The sequence below is a fragment of the Salminus brasiliensis genome, chromosome 17, assembly GCF_030463535.1.
Source record: "Salminus brasiliensis chromosome 17, fSalBra1.hap2, whole genome shotgun sequence".
In the NCBI taxonomy this organism is placed as follows: domain Eukaryota; kingdom Metazoa; phylum Chordata; class Actinopteri; order Characiformes; family Bryconidae; genus Salminus; species Salminus brasiliensis.
This window is the reverse complement of record NC_132894.1, coordinates 10,262,414-10,277,578: the sequence shown is the minus strand read 5'-3', so window position 1 is coordinate 10,277,578 and position 15,165 is coordinate 10,262,414. Positions and strand designations below refer to the sequence as shown.

The 15,165-nt window shown below is 39.6% G+C and overlaps 1 protein-coding gene across 4 annotated transcripts in view; it reads right to left on the bottom strand.

The window, feature by feature from the left end:
- camsap2a (calmodulin regulated spectrin-associated protein family, member 2a) overlaps nucleotides 1-15,165 on the bottom strand; it is a 48,770-nt gene that overhangs the window by 19,718 nt on the left and 13,887 nt on the right. For all 4 annotated transcript variants that reach the window (XM_072660036.1, XM_072660037.1, XM_072660038.1 and 1 more), the window contains exons 3-4: nucleotides 4,165-4,326; nucleotides 2,802-2,885 (exon numbers count right to left, since the gene is read on the bottom strand). In XM_072660036.1, coding sequence (XP_072516137.1) covers nucleotides 2,802-2,885; nucleotides 4,165-4,326 — 246 coding nt within the window. The remainder of the gene's footprint in view (nucleotides 1-2,801; nucleotides 2,886-4,164; nucleotides 4,327-15,165) is intronic.

Sequence of the window (15,165 nt, the reverse complement as noted above, 5' to 3'; positions counted from 1 at the left end):
GTTTGCAGTGATTTTAATAGAGGATTTTCTGAAGGAGGTGGCATGTATTTCCTGAGATCAGATTTGTGACAGTCAACACCTCTGGAAAGGAGAAAATGGCATCAGTATCACTTTTTACTGAACTATTCCTTTAAGCGGCGCTGTTCCGAGTCGACACCACATCTGTCCTTAAAGCTGTGTCAGGTCTTTTCTGCTGCTGTGTAGCGCAATGACCTTCCACCGCTCAGCACTGGTGCTGTCCTTTTGTGCACTCTCGCACTGTCTCGCTAACAGGCACAAACACACACACACACGCGAGCAATGCCTCTGAGAACTGACTACTCACATTAGCCTCATATGCTCAGTCCAGCAACAACCTCAGGGCAGGGCGGGACAAACTTTCTCAGTAACACACGCACCTCACTGTCGGGTTAGAGACTATGCAGCCTGTCAAGATGCAGCTCACATTGCTGTGAAGCCCTAGTCTGACAGGTTCAGCTCGCAGCATCTCCGCAGGCCGCATTTCTGCCCCAATGAAAAATCTAGTTTTTTCTCAGGGCTTTTTTTTTTTAATTGAGTGTCTGGCTCCTTTAATAATTGCGATGCAACCTTTCATAAACTTGAAGGGGATGTATCCTTGTGTGCCCTGTTAAAACCCTGGGTTGTCAGTCTGCGTGTTTTGAAATGTTTTTTCTGTGACATGCAGGTGCCAGGAAAATAGACAGGCATTGCATGTGTTTCTCTCTGACTGAAGAACTCGACTGACTGGATGACAGACAGAAACCTGATGAGCAGATTTTTATCCCCCAGACAGCCCCCTGCTGATAATCCATGTTGAGGCAGAGAAAGTTCTCTTTTTTAGTCTCTGAGAACGTGTTTGTGATCTCATCTGCTAGATTCCATGTAGGATACGTTTGGTGCATTCAGGCTGTACTGTGCAAATGTCTTAGCCACTCCCGAAATTCTATTTAAATCTGCTTATCTTTATAACATTGGAATAAATAAACAACCATACATTAAATATTCAGAAAGTGCTGTTGGTCAGTGATGTTACTGATTTTTTGTGAAATTATCCATTATGTCCATTATTATATAAATCCAGGCGTGATATGATGGCTTTGATGTCTTCACCGCTATAGTAAAAGTAAAGTACAGTTCAGCTCAGAGCATGTTGGGTCCAGTCCAAACACAGAACCCAACAAGCCCAGAGTTGAACGTTCACAGAAATGAGGATGGACACATGTCCGCGGCAGTGTGCCAGTCACCACTGTCCCAGCAGCAGGCCATGTGAGGGGGTTTAAATGGGGACAAGAGCTGAGGTGTTAGCGGGGCTCTTCTGGTTGGCTAACTCTGAGCTTAAGGGGGGGGGTTGGTGGTGGGGGGCAGAATAGCCATAATGACGTCTGCCCATGTTGTCAGAAGGGCTGGGTCACCAGGAGGAGGACTGTGGAACACAGAGTGCTCTAAACAAGCAAAAGAAGGACACATCAGCAAAACGTCCACATTGTTACATCCAACTGAGAGATTCCAGAGACTCTGACACTCCTGGAAGAAAAGCCCATGACTCAGCAAAACCAGGAAGCCTTTAGCCAGCATCCTGGCAGACATCATTACAAGCATGACATAGTATTTGTGTTACTTAGTGCAATTTGTTGACGGATCACCTTAGCAACAATTTTACAGAATCATCTGAGCGCCGACAGGCTATCATAACAGCACATGACTCTGGAATGAAAACGTGTGCTTGCTTGCAGACAATAACTGCTTATTTAGCATGTAGATGATGTACTGGCACACTTTTCATCATGGTAAGAAGATTCTGGGGTGTTTTCCTACAAAGAAAAACAGCCTAAACTACACATCCACCATCGACTTCACACACACTAAAATGATACATTAGCATATTTCTGCTTTAATACCATATTACAGCATTTCAAATACATCATCTTGATAAGGTACATGGGGAGAACACTTCTCCTGAAGTCAGTTTTAAGTCATTAAAAAGGGATTTTTCAGTCTACTCAGTAACACTGAGATAAATAACTGATCAGCACAGTGATTCATCAGTCTTCTCATACTTCAGCAAGAATGTTAGTATTTGTAAAGAAGCCATTTGTTGAGTAACATGCATGCTACCACTCAACTCAGTGGTAATGACACAATGCTACACAAAATTAATGCTCAGAAAGTTATGCTGCCGGTTCATTAATGACCAGTGCTCAGTGTCTGACTGGGTTACAAAAAAGCCAAACATATTAAAATCAGAGCCACAAATTCTAATTAAAGAAGCAGAAGTAATGTTTAATAAAATACAACATTGAATAAAGAACTATAAAAATACATAAATAGAACAATAATACATATAATTGGTAAATAAATAAAATTAACATGGTATCAAATGTAAAAGTAACTGCCATTATTTTATTATTTTAAATTATAAACATTTTACATTTTTATGAAACTGGCTTTTAGGATTTTCATAAATATACTCCCTGTATTCTGTACTGTTCAAAATATGTAAATATGTATTTCCCAATACGCATTCCCAATACTTAGTATTAGTATTTTACATCCCAACCCTGTTTATGGGCAATGTAAAATCAGAGGTGCAATTTCTGGACACTAAATATATCTTGGCAGATTGACTACATTTGGCATAAATGGAAGCTGTGTACATTTATTTTTTTTTGTCAAACAGTCCACGCATAGGAGCTTAGCCTCCCTCACTCTCTCTCTCTTTTACTTGGAATGCCAGCTACAGTAGACTAATCACCGAAGCCCATTAAAGGAGGCTTTAGAGAACAGTATGCCCACCCACTCACCTTCGGGTTCTCTACAGGCTCTGCATTCTGTGCTTCTCTCCTCCTTTGCTCCTGCATGATGATTTCCTTCAAGTACTCGTTCACCTTTAAGAAAGGAGAACAACAGCACACAGCAGCCATTACATCGTTTAATCACAGCACCTCTGAACACAATCAGGGAAAATGTTATGGGTGACACAGACTCTGCGAATCATGTTAGATTTCACATAAACAGAGCCATTTAAACTTGCCTTAACTGGGTTTTACCTCATTAGTGCAATACCAACAATCTTCTTGTGCTAGAACCTTGGTTTTGTTAACACAGCACAAAAGACAGTGTGTGCGTGCATGTGTGTGTGTGAACTGCGGTTGGCATTTGGCAACACAGTTGACCTGCAGGGGAATGTAAACAGTCCGAGCCTGGGCCCACAAGGGACGTCCCTTAGGCAAGTCACAGAGATGCCAAGTCAGATGGCACACCATTACTGTTTTTTGAACAAAAGAAGTCCTATAAAAAGAAGGTCTTTAAAGCAGTGGTTTCACCAAAACCCTTACCTCTAATGTAGTCATGAATGTAGTTTCTGGCACTGTATGATCTTAATGTTATTTATAAAAATGGACAAAAGTAAGTCGCATATATAAAAAAAACAACAGTTACAACCACCTTAAAGACTGAATTTCCTGTGTACTTTTGTCCATTCATAGATTTACTATTTTTTGCTATTAGGGATGGACGATACTTCGTAGTTTATTTTAAGTCCAATATCAAGTAATACTAAGGCTAATATTCTGCTTCCAATACCAAAACTGATTTTTTCATAATTTTTTCTGCCATGCTGCCATGTCAAATGGGGAATTCTTTATTAGTTCTGCAGTAAAAAACAGTAAATCTAGACAGTTAAAAAAAAGTTTTTTTAAATATTATAAATATTATAAATATATATTTAATAACATAACATTTTATAAATAAATAAATAATATTAGAATAATATATTTATATAATTTTTTGTATTGTTGTTGTCAAACCCGTTGTCATAAAAGCATTTACATATACCTACTTATTCAATGTACAACACTTTAGCCCTGCCAATTCCATTTTAATTGTAAGTATGGTTCAGTTAGATATAATGCAGAGCAGCCAATCAGAATAGAGACCATTTCTATATTTCTATCTTAAAGGCATAGCAACAAAAGACAAAAACTCAAATTTAATCCTAAAGGATAAAGAGATTTTGGAAATTACTGAAGAGAAATGAATAAATGACCCGAACACAGTCTCTATAAGATACAGTTACTTGTTAGTTACATTATATGTAGCATAGCATAGTATTCACTGATTAAGCCTTATAATGTTACTGTTTACACAGGGGTGGACTGTAACTACCTTATTCATCCAGCTGGTGACCGCATCCTCCGTGTCATATGGTACATCCCCCTCAGCGTAGTCTGTGGAATACTGCTGCATACATCCCACCACCTTCTCCACATTCACCGTCTCCACTGTGTAGGCCATCATCAGGGTGTCAATCATCGCCAGGTGGGCGCTCTGCAAAAATCACACATCAGAGATGCCCTCTCATTGATCACAACACAAACAAGCCCCACCCATTTTCCCTTACATCTAATACACTGGCTTTCACTTTTGTCTGCCATCCTTCCGGTGATAGTTGCCCTGGAAACAGCAGCATCCATCCCCTGTTGCTCGACCCAATTAAAGATAATGTTCTCAGAGATGGGCTGTGGCTCCTAGCTTGTGTTTGGGGGCCACAATGACATGTTTGTGTGTGTGTGTGTCAGTGGGTCACACTGCATATCATACATTTACACACAAATAAAATTAAATAGAATGTTTTGATGCTCAGTTTTTGGTTAGACTGTTCTATAAAGCATAAAGCGGTTAATAGAAGAACCAACCAATGCTGCTTCCCTAAAGAGACTTTGAGATAGAATGACTGTTGAAATAATATGTGAATAAGATCAGGATGAATGTTTTTAATATTTTGCCATAGTATTGTCTGCTATCAAGTATTGTGATATCACACTCATACATACTGTAAAGTATAGATCCTGAAATCCAAATTCCAGTAATGTGTTAATCCTAGTAACAAGTAGCTGATTGGATGTTAGCTCATTATGACATGGTCATATTTGTTCTTGAATGTGTTGTTAAGAACATGACTGAGAAAACATACAAATGGCTATATCCACTCTTGTCAACATTAGCTAGATCAGTTTCTCAACCCTGGTCCTGGAGGCACCATGCCCGGCACATATTAGTGGTTTCTCTGCTTCAACACACCCACTACAACTTTAAAAGGACTGATTAGTTAATTAACTGATTAGTTGAATCAGGTATATTGGGAGAAGGGAAAGCAATAAATGTGCAGGACAGGGTGTCTTTAGGACCCTGAGAAACACTAAGCTAGATGCTAACTACGCTAGATGATGTTAGAAGGGTTTAGAAACAATGAACATGACATTTTATGACAAATCATGCTGGCACATTATCCACTGAGGAGAAGACATCATCCTCCATCTTACACTGTGCTGGATAGTAGTATTAGCTATTTTTTCTCCTCCAAAGAGGAGGAAATAAATAGCGATTTACGTAGGCTATTTTGGAATATTTACATTTTGAACACTTTTCAGATTACTCTTTTAGCATTATCCCTAGTGTGTGGCTACATTGTTGTACTACTGAACGATTTATCACAGCACTATCACCTAAACTAATCCCTACAGCCCCATGTTAATTCATCTGAAGTTTTTTTGTACTCTTCTTCCTACTCCTCAGTTAACTGATTCCCCGTTCTATCACAATATTGTAATTAGTCAGAATGCTTATCCCTATCTGTATCATAATTAAAATGTAAGCCCCTCTGGATAAGAACATCAGCCAAATTCTTGAAATGTGATGGAAATCATAAAAATAAATATTAACTCTTCTAATCTTTTTCAGATCCCAGCCCCATTAGGTGATTTCCCTGCTCAAACACAGATGGTTCACTTCAGATTCGCTGAAAAAGATGTGTTTGAGCAGGGAATGAATGAGCAGGGAAAACTGTGCTGCACTCTGATCCTACAGGACTGGAACTGTTAACTAATTCTAACGCTAACATCGCCCACTCTCATCTGGGGCAGAGCAGCAGCTGTCCACTATGGTTGGGAGGTGGTTAAATGATATGTGGTTCTAATCTGCCAGCCCATCATCCCAGTACTTCCATGGGAGGCGTAAATCTCCCAAGCATCTAATAACATCCCCATGCGCTCTTTTGACGTTGCCCTTAATTTATCAATTCAAATGAGGAGCCACAACAACCGATTACCTCGCTCCACAGCCACCATTATAACCGCTGGATACACACCAAAAACACATTAACACCCGTCTCCCTTTCCCCCCCACCACCACTACCACCATTTTCACTACAAATTAAAAACGTGTCTTCTTTCAGTGGCCCAGCAGGCACAGACCGACACAAGACTGAATGAATCTCTTTAAGAGGATATTGATTCTGTTTTGCTAGAAGCTTGCTGAGGCTAAATGAAAGGAGATAAGTCTTGTTTAGTACACAGGACTGCGGTATTCCGCTGACAAGCGATTTACAGGGAAATGCTGCTCTGGGAGAAGCGAGTGTTTCTGTGATGTACACAGCTGAGTGTGATGTCAACATTGCTGCGTTACGTCCTGATCATATGCCAGGTCAGCCCAGCTGGCAAGCTAATGGTTTTCCTGTTCTTGTGCAAACGATGATCAATGCTAGACGCCCACCCGCCCTTTCCAAACTGTTCTTATTCATCCCAGCTCCCAACGCAAAGACCATAAGGATCTGTTTAACACCATTAAGTTGACAGTTGTTGGTAGTTGTGGTAGTGATGTAGTAAAAAAGTGGTAAATCAGACAAAATAGGTTTTCTTTAGCTGATTCCAACCATGGCCAACAACTGGTGTCCAAACCTCTCCTGGTTTATTTTCACTGGGACACAAGGGTTAAAAAAACTGCATTGTTAAAATTACTGCAAATCATACTGGTATTTATATAAAATGTACAAAATGTATTTATGCTATTTAAAAGAGACTACTTAATGGCTAAATGCAATCTGGGGTTGCATGATGATTTACACACGCAATTCCCATTGATGGGTTCCATTATTTGTGAGCTAATTTAGTCTTGCAGATCCTGCATTAAACCACAGAAGCACATTTAGACACCAATAAATCTTGGTTAATTGACTATGTTTGGCCTATAGTGATAAATGTGTGTGTATTTGAATAATCCATTGTAGACGCGTAGATGCTCACCTTGTCCTCTTTTGGGGCCTAAAATGTGGGATTTTAAAAAGCTGGAATATCTGTGACACAAAATTTCTGGGATTTGGCTCATGTTTAATGACGACTTTTTACAGTCTGCATTGTAACACACTCATGTAGCCTGTGTCAACTTGCTTTGAAAACCACAATATGGTCATCCTACTGAACTCTAAAGCCAATAATTTGTCAATAAAGTAGCATCTGTTGGTAATAAATATATATATATATATATATATATATATATATATATATATATATATATATATATATATATATATATATATATATATAATGTATAATTTACACAACCTTTAAAACACAGCTTTTGCACACCTGGTCTAACCTCACCGTCAGTCTCCCAGTTTAGCCTTCCAGCTAAAATCTGCACACCCGCCCTAACAAGCAGCTCAGATCCCTGAGCTCAGCTTCTGCCACATCAAACCTGCATGAGTGAAGTGGGATGAAGGGCCTTCAGGAACAGCACTGAGCCTCTGCAGTGCAGTAACGTCCCTTTCACACTCAGCACTTCCTTGTATACGACACGGCCTGTCCACTGAACACTCCGCACTGCTGCATAAGCCCTGACATTTCTGCATGTGTTATTACAGTGAATAGAAGACACTAGCTTATGCAACAGTGCTGCTTTCTCACTTAAGCTGATTATACACACACACACACACACACACACACACACACACACACACACACAAATCAGTGTCCTGATTAAACTTCCACACTACAGCTGGGAAGCACTTCCAATGACCTGTGTGAATTTTGTGGGCTGAAAGTGCATCTCTATACTAATGTCCCTTATGTTTAGTTGTGTTCCTGTTATACTATTCAATGTAACTGTTTGTGCTAATGTATGTGGAAAATTATTTTTTTTAAATGGCTGCAACAAAAGCGTTGATATTTGTATATATTGTTTGTTCACAAATTATGGATATTCCAACAAAACAATGGAAAATGCCACAAAGCTGAGAACATGTAGGGCTAGGTTGTACTTTTATGGTAAATGCATGCCCTAAAAAGGCTTCCTACGTAGGGACTTAATGACAGATGACACATCCCATTTCACTCAATACTGGAGTTATTTGCTGCCAGGCAGTCCAGTTTTGGCCTCTTACAGTTCACTTACCTCATGCCATCACAGACAGACATGGAAAAGCACTCCGGGCATCCTCTGATTTATTGTCTGCAATGCAATATGTTCTTATAATGGAGCTTCACAGAAGGCATATGTGGAAAAACTGCAAGCAGCACTCCCTAATGCTGGCAATGCTGTTCTTTACTGCCATATTTCTCTCTATGCACAAAACAACTATAAAATCACCAAATTCAAATCATAACAAAATCTTCTCTTCTACCTTAAAACAAACATACTGTATGAACTAAAGTGTAAAAATGCAATTCCAATAAAATGTATCCGTGTGTTTTAATAATGTACGAACATCAGAATTCAAGTCAAGTTAAATCAAGCATTCAACACCTCTTGAACATCTTTCTTAATATGATGGACATTACAGCTGTAAATGATTTGCTACACTCTTGTCTAGTATAAATTTTCATATCACAATCATGTAATAATTATCATTATGAAGCCACCTACTGAGCTTACTGCTGCGTAGCCCTGCCCATTCACGCTGCAGTTCTCAAGAGTGTTACAGTGTTAAAGTGAGCACTTTTTGAATGGGGTACAATACAGGACAGCTAATCAGAAGCTCATTTATCTTATATGTATCTTGATGCTGCATTAACATAAAACAACCTCTTCCTAAGGGATAATGAGGGCTTGGAAAATGGTTAAGTAAAATGAATTATGAATGGAACATCCATCAAATATACTGCAAATGATTTGCTGGGAAAGGTTTCAACAGTGCTGTACTGGGTCTTCAGATATGGATATTTCCACAAATTTAACAGATTTCTTTTTGCCAAGGCAAGCAGCTCTTCTCCGGGCTGAAGTAGTACTTATCAAACCAAATTTGAGAAAAGCGTAAAATCAGATTAAGTCACTCACTTTGGGTGTTTTCAGCAAATTAGCAATATTGAAAATGAGGGAAATCAAATTAATACTAATAATGTTAACTGGAAAAATCAGCTGCCGGATATCTGTCAAAGATATTCCCATGGCAAATGTAGAACAGTGCGTTTCCATGGTGGAGCAAAGCACTTGGGGCCAGACCCTGTTCAATGATGACAACAATTACTGATGATGTACAGATGAAGTGGCAAATTTACTTCAAGAGGCACTAATTATTAATACTCTACAGACTTCGCTTTGGTTAGTGTCCTAAGATCTTTCATGTAAATATTAAATATTAATATATGCAATATACTGTATATACCCATTCGGTTCACAGCCTTCTTATATGGAAGCCCGTTTCTGCCTGTTTTTTCTTTGATCTCTGAAAACTATGGTCTGTACTCTGGGTGGAGGTGTGCTGATGCATGGTGAACACCTGGGAAGATCTTCCTCAGTTTTGAGCACTTTCTGATTCACAGTAGAGCACTACAGCTGCCACAATGAAATCAAATGCCTTAGTTCCAGATGGATTAGTTTTACCTGTAGGTTTACTGTAATGCAGATGATTACCAATCAGACCTGAGATTTTAATCATGTACAAATCTGTCAAATTTGTCAAGTTTAACAAGTACATTTGTAATTTAAATTGATATCATGGCAATGCAGTAAACAAAACCTATAGGCTTCAGTTACACCTGGCAGTAACATACATCCTGGGTGATCCGATCATAAGTGGCCAGCACAAGCACGGGTGTACAGGTACAGGTGAGAACAGGGTACAACGTGTCTCAAGGACACACTGTAATCTTTTAAAAACATTCGGAGGTGGTCAGAGACGCATATGACCACATCATTTCTGTAGTGTGAAAGCCAATGCGTCTTCATGCATCTCCAACAGCAAAACGCCGCCTGTATCATATACATGTATAATGCCCCAGCCAGAAAACACAGAATAACCTCAAGACCATCCTCACTCGTTAGCTAAACACGCTAGAAAAGGAACTAACCAATGTATAATGGTGATAGTCATGGCTTTGCACGCAAGCAAAACGAAATGTCACTCAGATTAATTATTAATTAATGTATGAATTATTCATTTAACTCATTTAAAATACCAGGTGTGAACAGCTATGTGTTTTTGACAATCATTTTTGGAATCAGATCAGCTGAGACACATGTTAATGCTTGGTGTGAATGGGACCACAGACATGTCTCTGCTATCATCATATGTGGTCTCTCACAGCAGGTGAAATCAGATGCACTTCTATATAAATATATTATATTATCTCATATTATATTATAAATTAAATTAAATATTTTAGAAAATAAAAGAAGTTGAGCATATCAATATCAAAATAATATCACTGTATTTATTTGTACTATTTGAGTACTAAAAGCTCCCCTTTGTGAGCAAGTGAATAAGGGTGAGTATCGGAATTACATCTGTATCAGCTAATTGTATGACAAGCTGAACAGATGTTAAGTTTTTAGACAGATGTTTCAACATGATACTTTATAAAGTATTTATTACACTCTGGCAGAGCAGAATGTTCAGCTCTGCATATTATTTACTTGACTGCTTTTGTAACCCTATAGAAAGTTTCATTTTTCCTTAGGACTAATCCCCTGGCCTACAACACCCACGCTGAAGCATCCTTACAAAACAAGACACATTTTGGAGTGGGTAAAAAAAGCTATACCTGGCATCTCTGCTGTGCAAAGGTCTGCACCATATGCTAGTTTGCTTATTTGACTGCTAGATTGCAAAAAAGTTTATGCTATGTTCCAAAGATGTGGTTTGCGCTCCTCTACTGTCAAAAAGTGATGTTACTGTGCTCGTCAGCACAGACGACTGCTGACGGTGCAGTAAATACAGAAGATTGAAGATGCTGAAATGAAAAGCCTTAGGATTCAGGGAGTGCATAAGGGAACGGAGTAGGTGCTGACTGTACTCATTGTACTGCATTTCAGAGATTGGCCCTGAGAGCGCAGTATCACTCTCTCCAACCCCCTCTTCCCAACCACCACAGTCATCGCCACCAGCCGGCTGCTTTCGCAGGGAGTTGTCATGGTAACAGCGCATGTGTGAATAGTGAGGAGAGGAGGACAGAAGGCCGGGGAGACTGTGTTCTTCACAGCAGCAGAGCACACGCCTTAGTCTCCTTATTCATCCTGTCAATTGGAAATATGCTATGTGTTTCTGGGAGTGCTTGCCCCTTTAAGAGGCCGCCGGCCAATTTGAGCCTTGCACAACATGATGCTACAGCCTGAGAAGAGGGAAAAAATCTCTTAAAGACACAGTGAGAAATTTGGAGCACTGCTATTGCTATTGATTGTTAAATATTTGGTCAAAACCCACAGATTTGCAAAGACGGTATGCCCTGCAGATGAACATACCCTGCAAATACCTTATAGATTTTTAAATATACCCCACAGGTTCTTAAAGATATTTGCTGGAGCAACTGTCTCTACTGTCCAGTGAATGCTTTCTAATAGATTTTGGAGCACTGCTGTGGGGATTTGATTGCGTTAAGCAACAAGACTATTTGTAAGGTCAGGATGTTGGATGACCACCCTTCCCCATCATATCACCAACTCCCCAACTCATCCCAAAAGTACTGGATGGAGCACCATCATTCCAGAGAACACAGTTCCACTGCTCTACATGGACTAGACAAGCTGTGTGCGTGCACTTACACATCTGTGTCAGCCATGTGTGTAACTTAAAGTAGCTGAATGCATTCATTAGAAGGGGTGTCCACAAGAAAATGGACATATAGATCTGTAAAGATACCTCATAGATTCATAGAAAACACACCATAGATTCTTGAGGATACCCCACAGGTTCTTACTGCAGAGATATTAGAGGATATTATTAGTCTTAAAGACTCTAGACCCCAGATACTCTCCTGTATACAAAACATCGGAATATTAAGATAGCAAAACAGTAATGATCTTACTCATTCGCTCATTTCAGCACAGATGCCAGGATGACTGTTTGCAGGAAGTAGGTCAGTGTTTTCACCACTGAATGCGGCATAGGTCTGTGAATAATGCAGCAGGTTTCGTCTGTTAGGTGATAACTTTCACCCAGAGTCCTGTATATGTAAGAGAAATGCAGTGCATGGTTCTCAAAGTGGGTTTCTGGAAACCCCAGGAGTCCACAATGTACAGACAGGGGGTCCACAATGTTGCCAATAATAACTTTGACACGAGCCAAAATAAAAAAAAAAGGTGATGTTTCAAGTGGCATTAGTGCTGCTAAGCAGGTCCTGCAGTATCCCATGATGCTGCTATGGGGTTATTAGATGGTTGCAATGTTATCCCAGGTGGTCGCCCAGGTTTTTGCGACGTGAAGTCCCGGCAGTATGAACTCAATAGGTACCACTCCATGGTAATGGAGCAAAATCAGGATACCTGCTGCTGGATGATGTATAAACCCTGTACACTCACTGATGGCATACAATCACTCATGTACCTCTGCAATGTACATTAGGTTGAAGCCAACAGGCTCATGTTTATCTGCTCCAGAGAGTTCTGTTCTGTCATTGTTCTGAGAACAGCAGCAGCTTCAGAATGTTGTTCTGATCTCTGTATTGTGAAAGGGATCACAGCTCTAGGGTGGCACAACAGTCTAACTTCCTGCTGATCAAGTGTGTGGAGGTTATAGGTTCAAATCCCAGCATGGACTCAGTGCTTCTTTGCCAAAATCTTCCAGTGTCAAAATCCATGTGATAGTTTTAAACTTCAGATGGGAATAAAGAATCACATATAAATAAATAATCAATAAATCTTCAGGTGAGAAAATAATTGTGGGGAAGAGACTAAAAATGACCGGTCTAAATCTTCTGTACAGTACTGCATGCCCTAGATTCTGAAAGAACTTGCTTGGCTTGTGTGTGTGTGTATTTGGATGGAGATTCACAGGAGTTCCTCTATTCATTAAAGTCTTTGACAGTAACACACAGCCACCTGTCCACAGAGTTGTCTGTTTTTGCTGCCAAAGACTGGGTAACATGGAACTGCACCATTAATGGCAACGGAAGCTTTCTCTTCCAGCTCACAACACACGCACATGTACTTGCATGCCTCTCTATACAGTACTTTAACAAACTGTCCTATTTATTCATTGTTCCCTGCAGACTCACGCTGCTGCCATCTATTATTCATAAGATCTCACCATAAAGAAGCAGATTTCCTCTCGGCACTGTGCTTAAATCACTCAGCTGTGCTGCTGTCTGTCTTTATTTTTATGCTGACCATTGTCCATATCTGCGCTACAGCTTATGCTTATACAGTTTATGGTGTAAAGAGAAGTATCCCAAAATTAACCAGAAAACATCTGCTGCCCTTTCACAAAGACAAGAACAGCTGAATCTGTACTTAAATTGGCTCTCATTAGGCCGGTCACAATCATTTTTCACGATTTGTGTCCCAGAAATATTTGAGATAAACAATATTACTGAACGTACGGCAGTTTAAGCGTAGGCCCACATCCAGACCCTTGTAGTTTAAGGGGTTAACTGGGCTGTCTAATGAAGAGTATGTCGTCAGTTGCGCTCCACTCTATGATGTGCCACCCACACCAGGCTGAGGATGTACAATGACTTCTGATAATGAGGGCAAACTGAGTCCCACAGGAGCCTTCAGTACTAAAATTACTCACTCCCACTTCTGCAAAGGCCACATACTACATTTGCAAGAGTTGAGCATGTGATGCTCAAACCAGAAATTCGCGTCCTATGGATATTCATGTGGCCTATTTTTTAATTCACAGATGTTAAAACTAGATGCTTTCAAATTCTGCCATCTTTATGCGTCCTCGTCTAATCATGCTTCCTTAATATGCTTCTTCTTGTTTTAGTGCACATTACGAACAGTAAGGGACAATACTGTGCAGCTCAAAATAATAATGATTATTAATATTATTTATAAAATATTGAACTCAACTGATTAATAGTCATAGTAGTCTCAGATATACAGAAACACTCACTACAGTGGATCTGACAGACTTGTAAAAACTGCAATGCTTATATGTTAGAGAGAGAGGGTACAAGGTTTGAGTATGAGGTATAAAGAACTGAAGTGGACCTAATCATCAGAGAGAAGCGTGTGGATTAGCCCATCAAGGGTCATCTAAAAAGAATAAGAATGCAAATTAAGTTTGGTGTATTATCAATAGTATTAAACATAAACACACAAACAGGTGTAATACAAAAAGATGGTCTAATAATTACTGCAGTAAGTATTGGTAAAAACCATTTAAGGCCTGCTAGTGAACAGAAACTGGTTTGGATGAAAGAGATGCAAATGAAAGAATATAAAGTCCAGAGCACATGAGACTCAGTGTTGGCAGTGAGATTTCACACCACTGCGATATTCTCTGTTAATTCTGTTTATATTGAGCAGCTACCTCTCACACTGGAGCCAGCCATGCACACTAAAGCTCACAGCACTTCTCACCAACACCAGCCAAAGCCTCCCTGCTGCCAAACTAAAAGTCACATCATCAGCCATTCATAGACTGGGACAGCATGCCAAAATGAGAGGAGTGTCATTTTTATAACATATCTGGATATATGCTATATGGATGAAAGTATAGGGACACACTCACTGCTTTTGTAGAAGTAGCTGTCTCTACTGTACAGGGAATGCTTTCTACACTGCTGTTTTGTATATAGTGACATGAACATTAGTGAGGTCAGGATGTTGGATGATCATCACCCCACCTTAACTAACTCATTTATTAAAAAAAAAAAAAAAAAAAAAAAAAAAAAGGATATATCAATGCTCAATGCTGGGGGGCTTTATACCCCTCTAGTCCACACCTGGCATTAGACATGGTGCTAATAGGTTAATGTTATATGCTCCAGAGAGTCCTATTCTATTGGCAACATTTCTTTACAGGGACTAGAGTAAACGTGTTAGTCCGTTTCCACATCTGTGTCAGCAATGGATGTAACGTAAAGTAGCTGAATGCATTCATTACAGGGGTGTCCACAAACATTTCAACATATAGTGTGGGCTGTTAGATACTTCATTGATTCTGAA